This window comes from Lindgomyces ingoldianus (genome assembly GCF_010093535.1).
Source record: "Lindgomyces ingoldianus strain ATCC 200398 unplaced genomic scaffold BDR25scaffold_9, whole genome shotgun sequence".
Taxonomy (NCBI): Eukaryota; Fungi; Ascomycota; class Dothideomycetes; order Pleosporales; family Lindgomycetaceae; genus Lindgomyces; species Lindgomyces ingoldianus.
Window position 1 is genome coordinate 379,666 of NW_022985170.1, and position 16,010 is coordinate 395,675.

The following is a 16,010-nucleotide window of genomic DNA, read 5'->3' on the forward strand; positions in this document are numbered from 1 at the left end:
CATGTCATGGTGTCTTAATTAATTCTATACATTTAAATACATACTGGAGGCAGGAGGACTAAATTGTACCCACCTGCGCAAATCCGATTCCAGCGCTTTACGGTTCCCTCCTAGGGTGCGTCAAGAGAGTCTTTTACTCAACCACCTCATCATCCTTAACAAAAACCTCATCCTCCCTCTCCCCCTCATCCTCATCCTCATCCACACCTACCCCATCCATCTTCACATCCTCCACCGCAAGTTGCACATTCCCCTTCTTCCCACCGGCCTTCAACTGTTCAACCTTCGCATTCGTCATCTCATATACATACTTCCCCAAATGCTCCACCCCCTCCATAGTCGCTATATCCGCATCTTGATCCTCAGTCCTAGTGGTCTCGCCAAAGAGTTCGTCGGTGACGAGGGAGAGCTTGTCGGGGCGCGATAAGAGAACGTCGAAGGCCGGTTTGAGTTCGAAGCAGGATTCGAAGACGGAGCGACGGCCGAGGATGTAGAGGCCTAGACGGGCGCGCGAGAGCGCGACGGTGAGACGGCGGATGTCGCGCAGGTAGCCGATGGAGCGTGTGCGGACGAGGGAGAGGATGATGTCTGAATTCCATATCGTTAGTATAACCGTCAACAGTCAACAGATCTCTGTATTTTGAGGAATAGAGAGAGAGGTCCCGGGGATGTTGAACTTACAGTCATTCTGCTCGCCCTGATACTTATCTACCGTTGCTACGATCCTGGGGAGCCCAAATAATCTGTTTCCCTTGCATCTATGGCCTAACACATCTTTTATCAACGCCCGTTGCCCTGCGTACGTCGTCAAGATGCTGACTTTGCTGGCTGGATATCCGAGTAGTCGCATGTACATGAATAAAGCAACCGCGTACTCCGCTTCCCCCAGATTCTGGATGAAATGGGGCGTGGGTTCCACTTCACCCTTGCCCTTGTAGTCCGGAACATTGATGAACTGGTATGGATATCGAAGGCCTGGGTTGGCAAGCTGGAACGCTCTCGAGCTGAGGACGTTGGGGAGGTTGCCTAGTTTAGGGTATCGCCACTTATACAGCGTGGCGATGGAAGGCCTTGCCCTCCCTTGTTGATCCAGCATTATCGTGGGAACACCCAGTCTAACCAGCCTCAGGAAGAGCGATTGCTCAAGATTAGCATACTGTCTGAACGCTAAATTCTGGATGATTGGGCTGTTCTGGAGATGATCTCCACACAGCACAATCCGCTTCAGTGGCAACTCGCCATCTTGCGGATTTTGGAGAGCAAGTGGAATGAAGTTCTCGATCTCGGTAATCTGCGCTGCTTCCTCCATGATCACGTTGTCGTAGTGGAAGCCCAGCGACGCGATCTCCTGCCGTCGCATCGCCGCATGCGTTGATGTCATGGCAATAATGCGAGCCTCCTTAATAAGAAGATAGTTTGCCTTATCTCTCGGATTGCGCAGAATCTCAAAAGGGCGGATATCCTCGAGCTCCGCAAAGATCTTCTCGACATGACGATAGCAACCTCGCACAATATCCAGAATCTCCTCTCGCGAAGCATTTGGAGGAAACAGCGGCTGAGGTGCGTTGGCGAAGTAGTGTTTAAATGGAAACTCGACGACGATTTGCTCGACGCTGGAATCCGGGGACTGGACATTGTCCCAATACCCCGTCCACGCGGGCTTCACATAGACAAGATTGAAGTAATCTGCTGTCTCGCACGTACTCCCATGAGCACCGGGCGCCCCAAAGTTCTTCGCCAGGCGATCAACCTCTGCGAGATACCACTCTCTTCTCTCCAGGAAGCTCTCCACTCGGCCATGCTTGCTGAAGCTCGCTTCAGTTTCAAGTTCCTCTTCCCCATGGCCCAGGCGCAGGAGGTGGCGCTCATCAATGTCCAGCGCCACAATCTTCTGGAAGAGCTGGTTGAGCGCCTGATTACTGTGTGCAACGAGCAGTGTCCGCTGGTCCGGAAAATCGTGGTATATATTAGAGATAATTTGGGTCGCAACGTCCGTCTTTCCGGTACCCGGCGGGCCGACCACAACAGTGAGACCAGGTTGGGTTCCTGAAGTTATCGCTTCGATTTGAGCAGGGGTGAATCTGACCCTGTTGAGCTTGGGTGCATCGCCAGGGTAGGGCCCTGTATTCGGAGGCTTGTATGTGGAGACATGCAGAGATTCATGCACAGGTTGTGCAACCTCGACTTGATCACGACGACGCTTCTTCGAGGGTCGTACAGGCATGGCTTCGGGTTCAGCTGCGGGGAAGGAGACGACGTATGGAGGCCCAAAGGATGATTGCAAGTCTTCGTGGGGTTCGATGGATTTGCCGGGGAGGCTTTCGATGAGGTGTTGCCAGTCCAGAAAGGTATCGCGGAAGTCTATCGATTTCAGGCGGTTAGGGAGTCGGTTGTAGGTAGCAGAGGCAGGATCACCATAGCCTAGGAAGACATCCTGAAGCCAGGTGGGTGCTGGAATGTCGGATAGAGTGAGACGCCTGATGGAATCAAGGATGGAGTGGAAGTTGTTCTCTCGGCCTCGTCGGCGCACAATAAGGTTGATGTTTTCGTAGACGTCTGGCCGCCCCTGAGCAACACGGTCCATGTCGTCCTTGTACTGTTTCGCATCCAGATGAAGGATGAGCCTTCGTTGTCGAGCTCGAGGAGGCGGTCCATTAGCGTGAGCAAGCTCACGAAGAGGCCGTCCGTTCTCGTCTTGTACTTGAACGACACTCGCACACCTAAGCTTCCGTAGGCCTAGCTCTTCCCCGGTATTCTGCTCTTCATGGTGGCCATTCCGCATCTCTACATCTTCTAATCCCTCAACGGCGAGCAGGAACACGATATCGTCGGGCTTTAGCGACTCCCACTCCTTCCGTACGGGAAACTGGAGACGGCTGACATCTAGTATCACCTCCGCACGAACATGAGCAGGGTGGTCCTCGCCAACGCGTGATGGCGCGACGTCCACGATGGCGGGTTTCGAAATAGGAACAGCCATTCTCGAGAATCCGGTAAACTTCGAGTTGACGCCCTTTCCTCGCGGTTGCATCCGCTTGGCCACATCTTCCATATCTTTGCGGATACCGTAGAAAGACTCGCATCGGTACAAGATAAAGGACCTCCACAAAAAGTCGCCCATGGTGAGGTACTGGAGATTGAGCTTCGGGATGGCGAGTGGCCTTGACCCAGTGTAAGACTCATTCCGCAGAAAAGTCCCTTCGTACAAAATCCGTTCAGTGGGTAGGATGCGCATTTCGCGTATGGCGTCCTTGAAAGTAGGTCGGCGCTCATGGACGGACACCAAGACTTCAGTAAAGAAAGGCCTGTCCCGGACTAGAAAAGATGACTTGGGGTATTCAGTTCGTAGACCCATGAGAGAGCAGAGTTCCACAAGCTCCGGGTCGTCGAGTGAACGCAGATGTCCCTCTAACTCTTCTCTATTGCCGACACTGCCATAGTGCGCAAGGGCTAGTAGAGTAAGTTTCTCATTGAACGCTGCATAGCCCACCCTCTGCAACTTTGCAAGCGCTGCATAGTGCTCCTGATCGTACTCCAGCTTCGACAATTGCCTGCCCGTCTGGTCCTGGATGGGAAAGTACGTGAAATGTCTCAAGAGATTAAAGAGATCTCTGAATAAACCATTGTCCTCGTCCGTGTACATAGGCGACAACTTGATCGCCGGAAGGACATTGAGATCTCGCAGTAACGAATTGACATATCTCCTGGTTGGCAGCTGGCTCTGCAAGTCAGTTAGAAGCTCAATGAAGCGCTCGCAATACGCCAAGTTGTCCTTAGCGGTGTCTCTTGAGCTGTTGTATAGCCGATCGAAGAAGTCGATGATGAGCGTGTACAGCCATGACCGTTCAAAGCGCAGCCGAGCTTTGAGTTCATCGTCTCCACTCTCAAACCGTTTTGAGGATGCTCGCCATGCCTTCCGTAGCTTGGGCTCTTGCTCGAAAAGCTCCTGTCGGGCTGAATCTGAATGAAGATTCAGCCACATGGATATCGAGACAAGCGGCGCGCACTCCTTTCGCACTATGCCGCTGTCCAAGGACTGAAATGCGCCGATGATGAACGAGATGAGATGTGTCCGGATCTCTGTCGGATGCGAGGGGTCGACAGTCATAGAGAGTATGCGACGGAAGAAAATCGAGAAGTCCTCTGGCTTGCTGGTAAAGTGCTCTATTACCAGATTAGCATCTATCTAGGCGCATTTCAACGTAGGGTCGCTCCTACCCCAAGATGCCAGATTCTCTCTCCTCTTCACGTTGACCATCAGCGCCAACAGCAAGAGATGATGATTCGACGCATCCTCAGTAAAGCCCTGCCACAGGTACCTCTCGAGGAGCTGTAGATTCTCCAAGACGAGGAGCGACGAATACGCGAAGCCAGACTTCTCCAGCTCGTCCCATAGCTCTTCCTTGACAACCAGGGGGCGCACTTTTGGTGTTTTTGTCGAGTTCAGCCAGTTCTTCCGCGCGACCTGCGCGAAATGGTTCTCTCCGCTGAGATCGGCGACGGTGGGACGGGCATGCATGCTCGAGAAGTCGGAGTGCTGGGCCGTGGTGGCGGCACTCTGGGCGCTATTGCCGTCTCCCTGCTTAATATCCTCCATGGCTACAGCTCCTCTTCTTAGGATCTCACTCGGGGCGTGGGTTGGTAGTGGTGAGTCGCCGCAGCGCTCATTATTGTTGCTCCAAGCTCCCCCCCCGTGATCCAACGCGCCAAGAGAAAAGTTCCGTGAAAGTCGCACGCTCGGACGGTCGCTGAACACGACACGGGACCTTCCGTCCTCGAACCTCACGCCGTCTAGAGCAGCACTCCGCAGCAAGACCTCCGCTTACCGCACACAATGGCTTCACCAAGTCAGGACTCACAGACTACGCCCTATGTGCCGGATAAGGTACCTACTGGCGAATATCCTGTAAGCAATTGACCCTTCCAGCCTGGCTCAATGGCTGCGAAATAGCTAACATGATGTAGCTCATCGACAACGACCCGTACAACCCTCACCCCCCTCGGCTGGGATCAATTCACTGATTGATTGATGCAGACACTTTAAGCGTGTAGTCTCATATGCCCGACCCGCAGATTGGGCCTATGGCGCTGGCGTCGCAGCCGTCGGCCCAGCGCTGATGCTCTACTGGGAGAAAATATCCCCTTCGTTCGTTGGCAAGGGAGGCTTTGCACCCATCATGCGACTGACCGTTGCCGTCGGATTGACTGGTGGCTTTCTGGCCACATATTCAAGGTCTGCCCGTATGTAACCCCTCTCCCTCTCCTCCCCTCCTACACCCCGCACCGACCACCCGCCCCAGCTATGTGCTAATTGCCTTGGGTAATAGACCGCTTCTACGGCGCCCGCGAAAACCGCCGCGAGATCGAAATGGACATGCGAGAAATGGTGGACAAAGTCAAGCGCGGCGAGCCGTTATACGGAACCTCGACAATGACCGAATACATGCAGGGTGTGGCTCACCGGAACTCGAAATACGCCGCTACATTCGCCGGCGTGCTGCCGTGGATCAATCTTGTAAATCATCCGTACCATGGTGTTGATACGGCGAAGTACTATCGACAGGCCGAGTTGGAACTGGAGCAGGACAGGCTGGCGAGAGAGGGGAAGTCGTCATGAACGCGCGGGAACGGAGAGACGGAAAGGGAAAAGAAGAATGAAATGAAATATCTTGGTGAAGGATGTATATATGTTCAATGGAGCAACGATAGGTTGTATCAACAAGTTTTTCTGGTCAGCATTCTTTATCCAACATAGCCTCCGAGACCTAGACGTCTCTGAATTACATTAAGGCTCCCACGACAATTCAGTCATAGCACGAACTCCACTGAGTAAATACTGGATCACTCATGCCGCCGACAAAGATGAGATCACAGGAAGTAATATATCTACAATCCAATGAAAACTGCTGCTTCTGAAAAAGAGAATTTAGCCCACTCCATACTCTAACAATTCAGCATAAAACGCCAGTTTTCCGTCCATCCTAATGCATGCCTAGAGCCTACCGATACAATGCACCAAAGACGAAGCCACTCCATCCAGGACGCCTTGCTTTGAAAGTAAATTCTTCAACCTGTACTTCCCTCCCTATGGGCCTTTAAACCCATTGCGCATCTACTCCCGGGGGTAGGTTGTTGTCCATCATTCACCTCCCCCACACTCTTCAATCCTCCGAGGCCCTTCCGAATGCTCTTCACCACTTTTCCCGTTTTCATAACACTCCTGCCATAACCTCTCACTCCCTCCCCTTTATTTCTCCATAGCAACGTAGAGGTCTAAACACCACGCATTGGCCTACTCACTTCTACTCTTTTTCTTGCTCATATACAGACTGATTTGCTCCAGTCTGTCCACAAACAACATTCTCTTCCCATCATTTTTCCAAATTAGAACGCCCAGACTCTCCGCATAAGCTACAAGATCTTTATACTCGTGATCGTTGCTGAATTCCTTCATCAAATACCCATTCGTCGGCTCCACGCGCTCGCCTTCGTACTCCCACAGTCGAATCTGATCCATGACCGTCGGTGGCAGAACGGGGGTGTTTTTCTGCATCTGCGGATGTGCGTTTGAGGTGAGATAGGAAAGGATCTGGGAGGATGAGATGCCGAGTTTGACGGCACGGGTTATGGATTGTTTGGTTAGTTTTCCGGAAACGAGGTTGGGGAAGCGGGTGGTGAGGTTGGTAAAGAGGGAGAGGACGGCGATTTGGAGAAGCGAGGATGTGTAAGCGTAGAGGCGGTAATTCGTTTCGATGATTATGTAGCCTTTTGATGCGCTTCCTCTAGTCGCTCCAGTTCCTGAGGAAGTGAGGTCCTCTGAGTCAGACTTGGCATTCGAAGTGGAGAAGGAGAGAGCACCAGAGTCTGAGGTTAGTGTTGTAGCTAGGCGGGTCGGGTAGAATGTTGAGGATGTTTTGGACGAGCGGTAGACGATGCCGAAGGCAGACAAGTCTTCAAGCATTTGCACTTGGGTTTGCGAGAGCGTGGAGATGGAGTATTCTTGGCCGAGTTCTAGGGAGCCAAGCATGAAGAGGAATGAGAGGACGTCGGTTTCAGACATGCCGAGCTAGGCCTAAAAATCAGCCCTACTCCGTACCGGAACCGGTATGGTTCATCGAAGATGAGGGTGCTTACCTTAGGAGCATAGTTCAAATACACAATGAGCAGGCTCCAAACCTGTGCATTCGCTTCCTGTAGCACAAAAGTAAAACCTGTCCTTGTGATCGTGACTCTACCATGTGTAACTTTCACAAAGTCCCCCACCCGTAGTAACGTCTTCGTACCCTCTCCCACATCCTGGCCAAGGGCATTCGTAGCCGCGAGCCCCACCGTTGACCCCACCATATAGAACAACATATTCTCCCACTGTTTCTGGGCATAATCATCCAAGAAGTCGGTCGACACCCTTTCCTCCGTCGACTGTGCTGGAACACCAAAGGACCGATGCGTGCCGCTTCCAGTAAGTGCTTGTCGCAGAGAGCGTCCAAAGCCCTCCGTGAGTTTGTACGAGTAATGTCTCGGTGCCTCTAGTCTTGCGGTGATAACGTGGAGTTGTTCGAGCACGGAAATGGCTTTGTCCTTATCTCTTTTGCCATCGTGTCGAAACCAGGCATCGAGATCGCTAGCGGAGAAGGGGCCTGGCATGTAGAGCATAGCCATTACTATCGTTTTGGCTGAAAAACGCGTTTATAAGAATTTGGCTATAGTTAATTATGGGAATAAACTTACCCAAGTGCGGAAGCATGCACCGAAAGACTGCTAAAGCAGTCGAGGGTTGCTCATATAGCTTGCGATGAGTTTGCGCAGGGAGCAGCTCGAGATATTCGAGTGCTTGGGACGAAGACGCAGACATCGTATTTTGATGCTGGATCTGACTGCAAATTGACTATCTTGTTATCATTATTTCATAGAGGTTAGACAGCGGGGCAGTGAGAGCGTCTGTTAATGTGGTGATGGCAAGGAGAAGGCAATATTCTTGGGTGCGGAAAGAAATCTGCCAAGCCTCCGCGGGGAAGTTCCGCCCCGCCCTTCATACTGCGGAGACTAGCCCGAGGCTTTCCGACTACGATTGCCGAGCCACAATGATACCGAACTGCATCACTCTTCCACAACGGAATACTGAAACCGGCATCATGCCTGCCCTGAAATTCGTAAGATCCGTCAGTAAATAGTACTTGAATATCCCCTCGAAATCTACAAGTTTGACCAGCTCAACAGGTTTGGGAATCATTCCGTGCATCTTCTGGCCTGGAGCCAAGGTAGTTCAATGCGAGGACTACGTGTTACCACCCGTTAATCTGATCCATATCATAGACTGCTGGATAGCGTAAGTGCGTCTCATCTGCTCATTACTATTCTAATGCCATTTCTACCCATATTAACAAACACCTCCAGCTTCGCGTAACTCATGCGGTTCCTGGCAAAGTCAGGTTTGAACTCAACATTCAGAAAGAACACACCGTATGTTATCTTCTGCCTTCTCAAATCTCTACTCTTAAATCTAAACTTTCTTCAGAACCGCCTGAACATCCTTCACGGCGGAACAATCGCCAGCATGGGTAGTTCCTCCCTCCACCAGCCATCTCCAACGCACTCTAAAACAACCAGTCGATCTCGGAGGTTCCCTAGCCGTCGCGTCCAGGGGCCTATTTTCAACTGGCGTATCCACAGATTTAAACGTCACCTATCTTAGCTCCGGCGGTAAGATTGGGGATCTTATCCGAGCAGAAGTGACATGTGATAAATGTGAGCACCGTTCTCCACCCGGAATCAACCTTCATCAGTGCTAAATCTAGCCGCAACAGTTGGTAAAACCATGGCATTCACATCAATTCGCTTCATGAATAGTAACGAAGAGGTTTTCGCGAGAGGGAGTCACACCAAGTACATCGCACTTGCATGGAAAGACCCTAAAAACACCGTGGAGGAACTAACGCCTAGGGTGGAGAAGAAATAATAGCTTTGCCCGCAAAGACTTGGTCTGTACATATATCACGCTAATGCGTAGATACGTGGCTTGTACCCAGCTGCTTGCGTTTATTATGCTGCCAACCTCGTGCTCCGATACTCGCCCATCCGTTCCAGCAAGCAGACGGCTTAAGATACACCCAGATTCATTAGGGAATGCTTCAGAGAAGTCTCTAGGGCCTTTCAATCAAGCCACCATCAAGTCCGTTGAAGGACCCGATTAAATGCCGAACCATCAGGAGTCTTACAGTCTCTCATATCGTACAAAACAGCAAACATCCCATCATTTATTCGTGCAGGTCATCCGTAACTTATTTCGGAATGCTTCGGTATGTATCGTGTCATGTATCGTCATATCGTCGTATTTCCCTGTTCTAATAACGCCACAGATACCCATACCTCCTTGTCCGGAATCCATAGCCGAACAAAAAAGTCAAGAGCTCCCCGAAGATGATCCCTGAATGGTCCCGTACAACAACTCGTGCTCAGCAGGCCCATAGGTCCCCTTAGAGTCCTCGATCTTATTCCAGCCCTTGCCTTTGAGAAGGTTTACAAGGCTACTCTTTCGTGGTGTTAGCTTCCGTACAGCTCTACCGAAGGGTCCTTGTTTCGGGGTCGAAAAGCCATCTTGCTTACGCATTGGAGGAATGTTTATCACCGCGTCGAGGAGTTTGTTATCCCGGCGATAAACATACTCGTATTCCTACATCAAGGTTAGCGGAATGAATAGGTAGAAGAGGAACAGATCGATCCCTGGACACACCCAAAGGCTATCTGCCGCCTGCTTAGAGCCACACTGATCCCGGAGTTGAAGGAAGATGTAGCCAGCCGCCATCTTCTCTTGGCTCAACTTACATCCACCCAGCAGGCCTTCCGGTTTGTATTTCGGGTTCAGTTCTGCGTGCATAGCCTCGGTGCGCCACTGATCAAGCCTAGCTTGAAAACGACCAGCCCACCAAATTGGAGGCATGGAATCTTTAATCTGCGGTTTATTCTCAGTGTCAGCATTGTCCTCGTCATCTTGGGTAGATATATGCCAAGGCCGAGAATTTGAGAAAAGACTTGAAGCCCTCTCAGCCAAGCGTGTCAGTGGCCATGATTCGATGCTGGACTTCTCTCCAACGTCACTATCTGGATCTGGATCGAATGGTGAAGACGCAATGCCAGGCTTCAATTGGTCTAAATCCAGCTTGTGAATGCTGCTAGGTGGTGGAAACGCAAACCGACTCTCCACATTGTTTCTACCGACTTCACGGCTTAGATCGAGCGGCGTGGCATCCTTTGGAGGAGTCATATACTGTTTCGGAATTGGGGGAACAGGTGGCGGAGTGTCAGGAGGTATAGGAATGCTATGAAAAGTAGAGGAACGTTTTAGCCTCACCTCATAGCTGATATCACTCGGAGGCCGTGATGGCATCCCCACGGCGTTACGCCCTCCAGGGGCCTGAAAAGTCATCCTACGAAGGTCCCTTTCGGTACTCGCGCGAGGCAGGACTGGGCGAGCAGCGGTAGTGCCCGCCCGCGTTGGTGTTGTCGGAGCGACAGGACCCATAAGTCTAGTTTGAGCAATAGTGTGGCTACTCGAGAACCGATTGGTACGGGGTGACTGGAGAAGCGCTTGCTTATTTGGCTGCGCCCGCTTGACTGTCACTGGGGTCTGGGTTGAGAAGTTTGCGCTCAGCCGCTTCCCAGTAGATGGCGGCGTTGCACGAATTGATTGTTTGCTCTGACTGGTAGAAGCGCTTGGCCCAATTGAACGTCTATTGGATGCGGTAGAGGGTGGAATCAGACTCTCGCGTTTGGACGACTTCTCCGTAATCTGAGACAGCCTTCGACTGTCACACTTGCCAGTTGGAGTATTTTCCTTCATTGTGAGCTGCTGGACACCCGAAGACTTGGAGGCTTTATTTTGTGCCGTTGGTTTCCGAGGTATCATGAAACTTGACTGCTGGATTGGACTCACGCTCTTCTTTAGATTCGGGGTCGTGTATGACCTCACCGACGATTTCGAAGGTGATTTGGTCTCGGCCTCCGCTCCGGCAAAGACCATGCTGGCTGCAATAAGTTTTGCCTGTTGCGTACTATGTAGATGTGTATACTGCCGGGGGCTAGGACCTCGTTGTCTAGTGGGCTGGGGAGTCGGGCTTGGAATCTTCGAAGGAGTGAAGCGAGCTTTCGTGTTGGCGGTGACGGGTGAGGTGCAAGTATTGGGCGTGGAGTCATGGCCAATTGCAGACAATTCAGATCCACTCCGATTAGGCCGCGGTATGAAGCTCATGGTGCGAGAGCGCGGGAGTGGCTTTGGTGTGACATCCACGTCAGCGGTCCGGTCGTCTTTTGTTTCGTTGTCGGACGTGGCGGGCTTCACTGGTGAACCGGGTGACTGCTCGAATGACGCAGAGTCACGAATTGGAGAGAGAAGCCGGCCAGATTCACCAGGTTCAGCAAGAGCTTTGAGAGTGAGTTGTGTGGTGCTTGAAGCCAGTGGCTGACGTCCGGTCAGTTGGCGACCTGGTGTGGTCTTGCGCTGCGAAAGAGGATTTGAGATGAAAGAGAGGCCGTGGCTCAGTTTTCTACGGAATCCCTTGCTGCCTCCATTGTTGTTAAGGTCGGTGTTGAGCGGCTGGTGGGCTAACCTCTCCTTGCGGCCCGCCATCTTGAATGGCTTGTTGCTTACAGGTTGAGCGGTCTCCCACCGAGCACGGATCTGCTCAAATTTTTGTTTGTCTGGATAAGTGAGCATGGCTTCAACGTGGTGGTGAAGATCTTGAAAGCTGGGGTACGTACATTTTGGGAGTGTGGCAAGGCGATGGAGTTGACGACACAACCAAAGGTAAACAAGGAAAGAGCACCTACCTGGGTAGAAGCTGCAGGTCACGGGATTCGCACTTTCACTGGAAGGCGCCACCTAGGCTGACGCGAGCAGGTCGACGGCCTGAGAAATTCATATCATCGGAAGTAACCTGCTATGAAGGAAACAGCGCGACAATTGACTGAGTGAAATATCTTCTAGTGCCAGGCAGGGCACGTTAAAGTAGAAACATAGTTTTACATAGGGTAGACTGCAGAAAATTGAGTGGTTGTGCACTGAGAGCTCTCTTACACCTTACTGGATCATGGAAACGTCGAAAAAGTTACTGCTTTTTGTCTTAAAATGAATCTCGTCATGTAGAACGACGTGCAGTACTAACGCCGACCGATGCTTCCCGAGTGCTTCCATTACCCAAAAACTGGCGAACACCATATGCGAGCCCCTCTTTACTCCGAATCACTCTCAATAACAAACCCAGCCCTCATATTTCGTCCTGGCAGCCTACGGCTAACAGGTTCGTCTTCCTCCTCCTCCTCATCATCTGCATCCATCATCACCACATCCTTCTTTGCTACCGTTGGCGTAGGCGCCTTCAAGGAACCTTCCTCGCTGACATATATCGCTCCAGCATGCTGTGAAGAAAACGGCGTGTCAATAGCATCGTCTTCGCTATCCACATCCAGAACGTTTGCAACCTCTTCGGAAGATGCTTGACTGCTTATGCTCACAACATCGTTACCCCCATCGTCCTCACTCTCATCTGAGTCATCAAAAGGTCCAGGTTTCCGCTTTGGTGGAGTCTTTAACCTCTTGGTGTCCTTCCTTGGCTCTTGATCCGCCTTCCGCTTCTTCGTAGAGCCGAGCTCTGTGCTTCCAAGCGCCAGAGACTTAAAAAATTTCGCCTTCGTTTCTTCGCGAATCCTATTCTCGTTTTCGAAGAACTCCCGGTCCTGCTCCTCATCATACTCCCATTCATCATCGGAGTCATGTACAAACATTGTACTCTTCACTTTCTCTTGCTTCTCGATCTCCTTCTTGCGCCGGGCTTCAGCTCTGCGGTCCTTCTCTTCATCGTCAAGCTCGCGGGGTGTCCGCTCTCGTCTGCGGCGGTTGAGCCCCGTTTTAGCGTCCGACTTTCTGGCAGTCGGACCACCAGGGCCATATTCCCCTCGATCCTCTCCAGAATCATCATCGATGCCCTCAGAGTCATCGTCAAAGTCCACTCGACGAGCTGAGCGACGTGCGGTAGCCGCTTTGCTACGAAGGAAGTCCTCAGCACTCTTTCCGTCGTCATACACTGGTGGGTCGAACTCGAACTTTCGAATTAGGTCAATGGCTTCCTGTAGTTCTGCGGCTGTCAGAGAAGACGGGACAACCCAGGTCGCATCTGGGCTGTTGTCCGGCCCTAGTCTTGTAAATCCAACCAACGCCATCAATAGGCGTATCTTATTGTCTTTGAATAGTGCGACACGACGCTCTTCATTGTCGGGTTTAACCACTGTGTGCTATCAGTCAGGTTGCACGGCGGGTCGAGGTAGGTACTCACAAATTGGCGGTGGCTTGGGCAAGTCAGACTCTTGATTCTGCTCAGGTGCAGATTCGCCTTCAGGGTTGGCGGCTGCTGAAACTGCCTTGCGAGCCTCTTCCATCTCTTCCCAAGCCTTGCGCTCCTCGGCAGCAGACGACAGAACATCGCGCACCCAACGAATTGCGTCTGATTTCTGTTGATTAACAAGCACGCCAACAGCTACTCCAATCTGGTCGGCCTTTTCGAATCCAGGTTTGACTTCAAGTTCCGCCGGTGCTCGTGGCGTTCGTGATGGTAGCTCCCGGTCATAACCGTGCTCAAGATAGAAGATAGTGGCGGGAATCTTGCTGAACAACATTTCCACTACCAGTTCCGGCCTATCTTGGACCCTCTTGACCACTGAACGGAAGAAGTGGCGCACAAATTCCTCCCACTCCTTAAAACCTGGTGATTCAGTATCCAAGCCTTCTGGTCCTTTGATCATCTTGTTCAGCAGCTGAAGGATATCGACTCGGTATAGTAGAACGGCTAGCTCCATCTTGAACGCAACTCGGTACAAGAACCGATGGGCGCGTTTCAGCTGCTCTGTGTCCAGGTCTTGATAGAACTTGAGAAAAGAGACAAAGGTGTTGACGCTACCCTGATTTACGAATTTAGCCGCAAATCGTGTAAAATCGAATTTTCGGTCTGAAACGGTTCGTTGTGCTGCGGTGATATCCTCTGTTTCCGACACATGCCCTTCTTCATCATTATCTAGACCCTGGGCTTCGGCCTTCTTTTTACGAATCTTCCTCGCCCGCTTCCTCGATCGTACCTGCAAATCAACATTTTGTTTAGAGTATCGTTCCAACATGCGAAGGAAGACGTGGGAAAGCTCAGTGCAAGCATCTAGGTAGCCAAATCCCTGGTCATTGTAGGATCTCAGGACGTTCACAACTCGATCGTGGGTCGACTCTTCGTAAAAAATGCGATTTTGAATATTCTCCGCAATTTCCTGGTCATCTTCCAGCGCAGATTCGGACATCTCCTGGACAGTGAGCAAAATCTGTGTGAAGCATTTCATTCCAGCGTTGAGATCCTGCCATGCTTTTTCGTCCTGGCTTTTCTGCATGAACCTGTTGAGCAGAATAAAGGTTTCTTGGTTCATGACCTCTGCAACAAGCCCGTAGCTCTCATCCTCAGCTGTAAGCGCCTCAGCACTCTTCTGGTCCGCGGCCTTTGACTTTATCGTCCGTCGTCGTGCGCATTCCGCTCGGAGGAACCAAGAAGCAAGATAGAAGAATTGGCGAGAGTGTCGTGTTTCCACGCGGTCAGTCTCGCGTTCGATCGCTTTACGGAGATGCATGAAGAGCGGGTTGAACGATGAGTCGAGGAACTCTTCCACGAATGTCTTCAGGCGCTTCCGCGCTGACGAGGTCATAGGTACGGGTAGGTCAAACTCCTCCCGTGACTGCTCATCATCCTTCTTCCGTCCAGGCCTCTTAGGTTTATTCCACTTCTTTGTCCTATCCATCTTTTGCATACTTTTCTGAGCCTTGCCCAAGACATCCTGACCAGAGATAGTTGACACTTTGTCCTCGTCCCGTTTTACCCAGATCATGGTTCCAAACCGATTATGTCGGCTTGGAGCGTGTCGCGCATAGCTTGCAAGCATTGCCTTCTCTTTCTGAATCAAGCTCTTGAGCTCCTCGGTATTCTTCGTGCTGAGCTTCTTCTCTTCGAGAAATAGCTTTTCTGCATCAATGCCTTTCAGTAAGTAGAACAAGATCTCGAGAATGACGACGTCCTGCGTAACAAATTCGTCTCCGATGCTAGACGCCACACTTAAAATAGCCTGGAATATATCTTGCTCGTGAAACGTGTCGATCGTGGCGGATCGTGATATTTCGGCCTCGTCGCCATCCATGGGCACGTTACTGGGAGGAGAGAGCATTGCAATATTTCGAATGAAGTACAGAGCAATCCGGATGATTCCCTCGTCTCGCAGTGGCCTCTCTCGCAGTGGGATTGCCATCGACGGCAGCGCAATTCGGATCGCAGTCTGAAGAATACGAGCTCGGTCATATTGAAGAATTGCGCGCTTGTAGCCAATTTGAGCCAATTGAATGTAAGGACCGTGTCGGTGGTGGTTCACGGTTGCTTCGACCGGATCAATCTCGAAAGGCCAGGTCAGAGGCACAAGAAGTTCCACTACCACTTGTCAGTCTCGGATTGGAATCCAGGGTATCATACATACAGGATGCAACCGCAACCCTATGCTTTAGCTTGTCATGGAGGACCTTTTCTGAAATCTTGGCTAGAATCTCTAAAAGATCGCCCTTCACTAGGTTCGCCTCCGCCATGCACCGCGCAACATCGCGTCGATTAAGTTGTCCGTCGGCAAACTTCAGCCATTTTCGCAAGTCCTTCAAGCAAAGGAGTGCGTTATCTCCGAGTGCGTACGTGCCGTCGTCCCCTATGCCTCCAAGCTATTGTGTACATCAGCACCGCCCAATTGAAAGTACAATAATACATACAGCTGATATGAGACTGTAGACATGAGCGCGAATCTCCGGGTCAACCTGAGACTCTTTTGTCCACTCATCTAGTGTTGTCTGCGGCATGATGATGGTTGATGGTCTTCTTCGAGCCTCGTCCCACTAAGACTTTTGGGAGACGCGTCGCGGCGCGCGTAAAGTAACTGCAAACCCACCAAATACGCCA

General features: G+C 51.4%; 5 protein-coding genes across 5 annotated transcripts; 2 read left to right on the forward strand and 3 right to left on the reverse strand.

The window, feature by feature from the left end:
* Positions 1 to 58: 58 nt before the first annotated feature.
* Positions 59 to 4,658, reverse strand: BDR25DRAFT_282448 (P-loop containing nucleoside triphosphate hydrolase protein). The gene is made up of 3 exons (XM_033687973.1): positions 4,219 to 4,658; positions 682 to 4,164; positions 59 to 588 (listed from the first exon to the last, which is right to left on the reverse strand). The coding sequence occupies exons 1-3, from the start codon at positions 4,595 to 4,597 to the stop codon at positions 134 to 136; spliced, it is 4,317 nt and encodes a 1,438-aa protein (XP_033549994.1). The 5' UTR covers positions 4,598 to 4,658; the 3' UTR covers positions 59 to 133.
* A 108-nt stretch (positions 4,659 to 4,766) lies between these two features.
* On the forward strand, positions 4,767 to 5,867 carry BDR25DRAFT_302149 (uncharacterized protein). Its single transcript, XM_033689733.1, has 4 exons — positions 4,767 to 4,906; positions 4,966 to 4,982; positions 5,036 to 5,241; positions 5,328 to 5,867. Exons 1-4 carry the CDS (start codon positions 4,835 to 4,837, stop codon positions 5,615 to 5,617), a joined length of 585 nt encoding a protein of 194 aa, XP_033549995.1. The 5' UTR covers positions 4,767 to 4,834; the 3' UTR covers positions 5,618 to 5,867.
* Positions 5,868 to 5,954: 87 nt separating this feature from the next.
* BDR25DRAFT_129201 (RNA polymerase II transcription factor B subunit 2) lies at positions 5,955 to 7,947 on the reverse strand. Its single transcript, XM_033683811.1, has 3 exons — positions 7,729 to 7,947; positions 7,135 to 7,673; positions 5,955 to 7,066 (listed from the first exon to the last, which is right to left on the reverse strand). Exons 1-3 carry the CDS (start codon positions 7,850 to 7,852, stop codon positions 6,293 to 6,295), a joined length of 1,437 nt encoding a protein of 478 aa, XP_033549996.1. The 5' UTR covers positions 7,853 to 7,947; the 3' UTR covers positions 5,955 to 6,292.
* Positions 7,948 to 8,132: 185 nt separating this feature from the next.
* BDR25DRAFT_323762 (acyl-coenzyme A thioesteras-like protein 13) lies at positions 8,133 to 8,956 on the forward strand (the record flags this gene model as incomplete). Its single annotated transcript, XM_033692117.1, has 7 exons — positions 8,133 to 8,159; positions 8,218 to 8,258; position 8,326; positions 8,395 to 8,460; positions 8,516 to 8,558; positions 8,608 to 8,745; positions 8,805 to 8,956. The coding sequence occupies 7 exons, from the start codon at positions 8,133 to 8,135 to the stop codon at positions 8,954 to 8,956; spliced, it is 468 nt and encodes a 155-aa protein (XP_033549997.1).
* Positions 8,957 to 12,221: 3,265 nt separating this feature from the next.
* Positions 12,222 to 15,936, reverse strand: BDR25DRAFT_387321 (timeless-domain-containing protein). Its single transcript, XM_033698051.1, has 4 exons — positions 15,824 to 15,936; positions 15,544 to 15,775; positions 13,326 to 15,497; positions 12,222 to 13,277 (listed from the first exon to the last, which is right to left on the reverse strand). The coding sequence occupies exons 1-4, from the start codon at positions 15,908 to 15,910 to the stop codon at positions 12,226 to 12,228; spliced, it is 3,543 nt and encodes a 1,180-aa protein (XP_033549998.1). The 5' UTR covers positions 15,911 to 15,936; the 3' UTR covers positions 12,222 to 12,225.
* Positions 15,937 to 16,010: the final 74 nt, after the last annotated feature.

Bases quoted from the DNA above. Each gene is read 5' to 3' on its own strand.
- BDR25DRAFT_387321 (XM_033698051.1), bottom strand. From the start codon at position 15,910: ATGCCGCAGACAACACTAGATGAGTGGACAAAAGAGTCTCAGGTTGAC. The intron at 15,776-15,823 runs GTATGTATTATT...TGTACACAATAG, and splicing joins TCTACAGTCTCATATCAGCT to CTTGGAGGCATAGGGGACGA. The intron at 15,498-15,543 runs GTATGTATGATA...GACAAGTGGTAG, and splicing joins TAGGGTTGCGGTTGCATCCT to TGGAACTTCTTGTGCCTCTG.
- BDR25DRAFT_129201 (XM_033683811.1), bottom strand. From the start codon at position 7,852: ATGTCTGCGTCTTCGTCCCAAGCACTCGAATATCTCGAGCTGCTCCCT. The intron at 7,674-7,728 runs GTAAGTTTATTC...CGCGTTTTTCAG, and splicing joins GTGCATGCTTCCGCACTTGG to CCAAAACGATAGTAATGGCT. The intron at 7,067-7,134 runs GTAAGCACCCTC...TTTTAGGCCTAG, and splicing joins ATTTGAACTATGCTCCTAAG to CTCGGCATGTCTGAAACCGA.
- BDR25DRAFT_302149 (XM_033689733.1), top strand. From the start codon at position 4,835: ATGGCTTCACCAAGTCAGGACTCACAGACTACGCCCTATGTGCCGGAT. The intron at 5,242-5,327 runs GTATGTAACCCC...CTTGGGTAATAG, and splicing joins CACATATTCAAGGTCTGCCC to ACCGCTTCTACGGCGCCCGC.
- BDR25DRAFT_282448 (XM_033687973.1), bottom strand. From the start codon at position 4,597: ATGGAGGATATTAAGCAGGGAGACGGCAATAGCGCCCAGAGTGCCGCC. The intron at 4,165-4,218 runs GTAGGAGCGACC...ATCTGGTAATAG, and splicing joins AGAGAATCTGGCATCTTGGG to AGCACTTTACCAGCAAGCCA. The intron at 589-681 runs GTAAGTTCAACA...TATGGAATTCAG, and splicing joins TCAGGGCGAGCAGAATGACT to ACATCATCCTCTCCCTCGTC.